The sequence below is a fragment of the Cryptomeria japonica genome, chromosome 1 (genome assembly GCF_030272615.1).
Source record: "Cryptomeria japonica chromosome 1, Sugi_1.0, whole genome shotgun sequence".
Taxonomy (NCBI): Eukaryota; Viridiplantae; Streptophyta; class Pinopsida; order Cupressales; family Cupressaceae; genus Cryptomeria; species Cryptomeria japonica.
The window spans coordinates 155446367-155451987 of NC_081405.1; the positions used below are offsets into that span (position 1 = coordinate 155446367).

Sequence of the window (5621 nt, forward strand, 5' to 3'; positions counted from 1 at the left end):
ACCCCTCCCCTCTTAGTACATTAGCTTTCTATATTGGGCCTAACACTATGTCATTCTAGTCCTAGAACTAGGAGGATAACAACATTTGAGCTCATGTTCCAGCCCCTCTCATAAGAGAGTCAAGGTTTTCATTTCTCTAATACCATATTTGAAATATGTGTAGAGATAGAGAATTCAAAATAATTTAAAATAAAATAGTATGTGTTTCATATATCTTATTCAATACATATTACATATATATATAATTCCATATTCTATATTATAAGAAACCTCCTTCAACGAATCCTAAATATAATGAGTTGTTTAAACAACTCAACACATTCATAGGACTAATATAATAACCTATTCAACAAACAATAAAAAACCTACCAAAATATTAATTTATGCATCCTATGATGCAATATTTCTAACATTTTTAAGTCATTAAATATCTTATTCTAGACATCCATAAATGTAGAATACAATAATTGTGTTCACAACCCACTTTAACCACTACTACTAGAACTCATCACCGCTCATGAATGTATTACAAATAATGGTAAGAATTAAATATTACAAATTATTTTCCCCATACATTCTAAGTGTATTAGGGCACTTTCCAAGGATGTTGGAACCATGTCATAAGATTTACAAGGTAGATGACACCTTAATTCTAACAAATTGAATGTGTCCTTGCATGCTTGAGTTGATATATTTTCATATTTCTGTGTTGATAGAAGTACCTATGTTCATGTTTTTTTGTTGTTTGACTTGCACCCATAGGGTTTAGTAGAAAAATTCATTAGGATTACTTATATTAATCAATAAAGTGTGATGAATATAAATTAACTTGCAAGAATGTCTAGGTTTTTTAATATGAGGCTAGCTTATAGCCTTTAAAAACATCTAGTGAATAAATCTAAGGAGATTGGTTTGATCTTGGTGTTGTAGATAGTTTATAACCTACCATTATAAGTGATTAAAGTTATAAGAAATAATATCACTTGTTCTTTATCAAACTCTCAAAGATATAAAAAAATTCCTTTTTCATTTAATTCTTAATATAATATTTCAAATTATCAATTCCCATATCCTCTAAATTAATTAAGGTAAGTTATCTTATGCTTGATTTTTCATTTATTTAATAAGCTTCGATTTAGATCAAATAGATTTTATTCTCTTAAATATGGGAGTATAGAAACCAATTAAAATATACACAAAGACAATCATAATGGTTACTAAAATGACTAAATATGGTTTTGTTAATAGTTCAATATATTCCATCAAAATATTTTTTTATTACAAGTCAATTGCATTAAGCATTACATAATATTTTCTTTAACCAACCAAAAATTATTTTCTTAATTTTGAAGATACTATAAACTTATAACACATATCCATGAAATATTCCTTAGAACCATTATATAGACCAATATTAGAAAGAAAATCTCATTAATTTATTAAAATGAAAATTCTATTACATTTTAAAATGTCTCTTAGCTCAATGATAAAGTGACTTATATCAATGCAGAAATTGTTAAAATATATTCAAAGGTTACATGTTTATAGGTTCAATGAGGATTTGAGTTACATGGTTTTGTATGTCTTTATTTGAAATACTAAAACCATCTCTCTCTTTGTAGAAATGTAGGTAACCTCTTGTGATGTCATAAGCATAATCCTTGCTACATGTTGGAACGCCATCATTTTTCAAGTACTCCCAATTTAATTCTTTGAGTCGTTCATCCAATAAATTCTTGATGTAATCCAATGCATCTTCTTCAATGGATCCTGGATTATCTCTCATGTAACACGCTACTGATGAATTTGTTTCTCCTCGAGCTATCTCACCCTTCACAACCAAAGATTGAATTTTATATTAAAATATATAAATTGAGCTCACATCAAACTCAACATTTCATTTTTTATGAATTTACGTATAATGCTATTAATATGAAACATAATTATATTACATACCTTAAAGGATTTAATATCACCTCTTAGTCTAAGGCTCATACACAAGAGATCCATGAATCTTGATGGATAATCAATTTTTGGAAGAATATTTTCTGAAAGGATCTCATCTATTGTTAACACGGGTTGCAATGTGGTTGCACGAGTCCCTGAACTAACTGTTCCATTCTCAATGTGTTCTGCCAAAGTTGGTATGTGACTTGTAGCAAGCCACTCAGCTTCTTGCATCATGGCATTTGCATAACCTTCCCACTACATAAACAAGCCATAGTTTTAAATTAGAAACAATAAAAGCATATCATTTCATTAAAAATATATAAAAAAACTAAGTTTAACACCATTTTTAGTGTTAAAAGATAAATAACCCACTAAAGTATACAACACCACAAAATAATTTCGAAGTATTAAACAATTAGATAATATAAGGAGAAAGGTACTAATAGACATCCCAAAACACATTTAATAATTTTTTTTTAAAAAGGTGATACAACAAATTTAAGAAAGATCAGACAAAAATTAAACAAATCTATATACACAAGCCTATTAATTTGTTTTATTAAATTATAAAGCTAAGTATTGATTCTATATTCAGGTAAAATTAAGATGTGTAGACTAAAGCAAATTATGTGATAAAATAAGAAAAATAAAATAGGTGAATTAAGTATTTCACATATAAAGAAGATGATTAAATAAAATATTTAGTAAAACTAAATTTAATTAATATGAAATCAAGCATTAATTTTTACTAATATGATATAAAAATACTTGAGCTTATAAGATTAATATGGCCCTATGATTAAAAATCATAATTTAAAATAGATGATAATATCTAACGTTATGAAGCAAGTGGAAAAATATGAAATTAAAATAATATTTTAGGTTTTCTCTTTTAAAAATTAAGGTTGAACAAATATGATGACCTATTGCATATATTTATAAGATAGTTAAAGTAAATAAAATATTTCATTTATGTATAGGTAAAATTAATACTAAAATAACAAAAACCATATCCATACAACATCTCTAGAGGGGGTGAGAGTATCTCGTCCTTGAATCTTTTCAGCTTCTCGATCCATTTCATTGATTGTCTCATACAATGCCATATATAGAACTTTCATATATTCGGGAAGATGGTCTATAGATGTCGGATCCCACCTAAGAGACACATAGAAGATTATTATATCACAATCCTATATAGATGTATTATTAGGTATAAGTTATAACTAGACAAATCATGATTTACCACTTACTTCTTGATAGCCTTTGTGAGGAGTTTCAATTCATCTATTGTTCCATATGTGTCGTATATATCATCTAAATATGTTGCAATTGAAGAGAACTTTGCTACACCATATCTAAATGCAGCATACCTCTCATCCTCACAAATAGCACATGCCATAAAAAAATATTCTACATGACGATGGCGAGCGAATTCCAATTTAGACAAACCAGACTCCCTCCACCATCTGAAATACAACACCCATTTAAAAATAAATCACGCAAAACCTTGATTACTCATAAAACTACTAACCAATTTCTTCCTTTCAAAATTGAAAAATAAAAAATAGTAAAAATTAAATTAAATTAAATTTTACGTATAATTATAAAATCTAATAATCAATGTCGCTAACTCACCTAGAATAAGTTTTAAGCTCTTGTTGATGCAGTGACTGAATCGCATTGAAGTCCATTTTAGCTAAAAGTAAAAGTTTCTCATTGCCCGCCATCCTAAGTAGCCAATTATCTTATTATAATTTTTTGACATATATATATATATATAAAAGACGTCGCAAACCCATGAATGGAAAATACATTTATTTAATACTGTAAAAGGTGTTTCCACTACCTGGCCCACGATTCGTTTTCTCCATAGATCTGGATATATTTCTTTGCTTCCAATCTGGGCAGATTGTTGTACCAGCCATACTCCAGATTGAATGATATCTGGATATAACAATGATCTTATTATAATATAAACAAAGGAGTTTGTATGATCTATATATAGGAAAAGAACAAGTTTAATTGTAAATGCCTCTGCACTTTAATTCATCAAAAAAATTGTAAATGCCTCTGCACTTCACAGAGGAGTCAATCTTCTAGTCTTCTTAAGCTTACCTCTTGTAAAAGGTTTGAGCTGATCCCACTCTTCTCCATAGCTTGATTTAAATATGTAGTAGAGAATTCCTTAGCCTCGTCCAAAATTTTCTCCCCACGAAAAGCAATATGTGAAGCCCGAAACAGATTTAGAATACCTTTAATTTTATCCTCCTCTGTTTGCGCAGTGGAGCACAAGAACTGCCCATTTGCTGTTCTAAAGGCTCCCAACATTCCTGCCATTATAGTTTCCACAATATTGTGTTAGCAAATATAGCAATATCAAGTGAACCCAAAAATCAGATTGAATATAGGTTAAAATGTTTCTTATTTTCACAAGGTATTTAGATTTATAACAGAGATTATACCTGGAGAAACAGGATATCTATGGAGTCTAAGAATCCGAAAGCCCAAGGCCGTGATGTTGAGATCTCTTTGGCATTCACCCCAATGCCTGTTGCATTCCTTTCAAACTGTTATATACATATTGATGGCACATTGTTTACTATAATAAATAGCATTTTAAGATGTAGATAATCTTACAAGAGTCAGGTCCTTTTCAAAGAATTTGTTTAATTAATAAAAAGCAAACCTGTAAATAAAATCAAGGGCTTCTTTAATTTCCTTTTGAAAATGTCGATCTATTCCAAGACGTTCAATATTATCAACGAGGCCAAGAAGTGGGGAAACATTTTCTGCAGATGCACTGAACATGTCTTTGATCTCGCTAATAAGACCTCCACAACGCTCAGCGTAGAGAGGAGCCTGTGAAATTCCAATAACAATGAATTTTTATACGATTTTCATTTCATCACTTATAATCCCTTAAATCAATAGAATAAATAATTTTTTTTTCAATATTATATTTCATATTCAATCTCTGTATTGTAAACATTCTACCTATTATTGACAGAAAGCTTACAAAATCTATCATCTAACAAAACTAAAATACAAAAAAACATAAAAAATGCTTACATAAAAGTTCTATCATCTGACAAAGCTTACAAAATCGGTTACCTCATAAGGATGCTTCGGAAGAGACTGTATAAAATCATCGCCCCACAAGTTGGGATGATGCTTACCAGTGCGCCGCAATGGGATTTCTACTTTAGATAAGGCCTGATTTACGATAGGCTTTATAAGCTTTTTCCTTGGTATTAATGGCACTGCTTTACTGCAAACTTGAAGATTGTGGGACTTGGCAGGGTGAGATTTGAGGCAAAAGCCCAAATTAGGGGAAAAAGTGGTGATAAGAGCCATTGCAAGCAAAATTTGTTTGTTGCTTTTTTACAGAGAGAATTGAATGTTGCAAGGAATGCTAGTTTGTTTCCAATTTATAGAGAAAAATCATTTGTGAAAAGGGAAGTTGCAAAATTTTCTAGTTCTTTTAGCACGTGTAGAATCTGGTTTTCTACATCTCCCTCGTGCGTTGAAATAGGAACCATGTCTTTTGGCGAGGTTTAATAAGAATTGATGACTCTTGGTATGTAGAAATGTAGGGAAGAAATAAAGTGTAAGTGTTTTATTGACATCCGTTTAGGATAAAAGTATAAAATTGTGTTACGTTTCAGTAA

At 29.9% G+C, this 5621-nt stretch overlaps 1 protein-coding gene across 1 annotated transcript; it reads right to left on the bottom strand.

The window, feature by feature from the left end:
• Positions 1 to 1414: 1414 nt before the first annotated feature.
• LOC131051812 (alpha pinene synthase, chloroplastic-like) lies at positions 1415 to 5394 on the bottom strand. The gene is made up of 10 exons (XM_059216455.1): positions 5065 to 5394; positions 4640 to 4812; positions 4416 to 4501; positions 4069 to 4283; positions 3800 to 3897; positions 3589 to 3681; positions 3204 to 3419; positions 2970 to 3108; positions 1957 to 2205; positions 1415 to 1831 (listed from the first exon to the last, which is right to left on the bottom strand). The coding sequence occupies exons 1-10, from the start codon at positions 5305 to 5307 to the stop codon at positions 1535 to 1537; spliced, it is 1809 nt and encodes a 602-aa protein (XP_059072438.1). The 5' UTR covers positions 5308 to 5394; the 3' UTR covers positions 1415 to 1534.
• Positions 5395 to 5621: the final 227 nt, after the last annotated feature.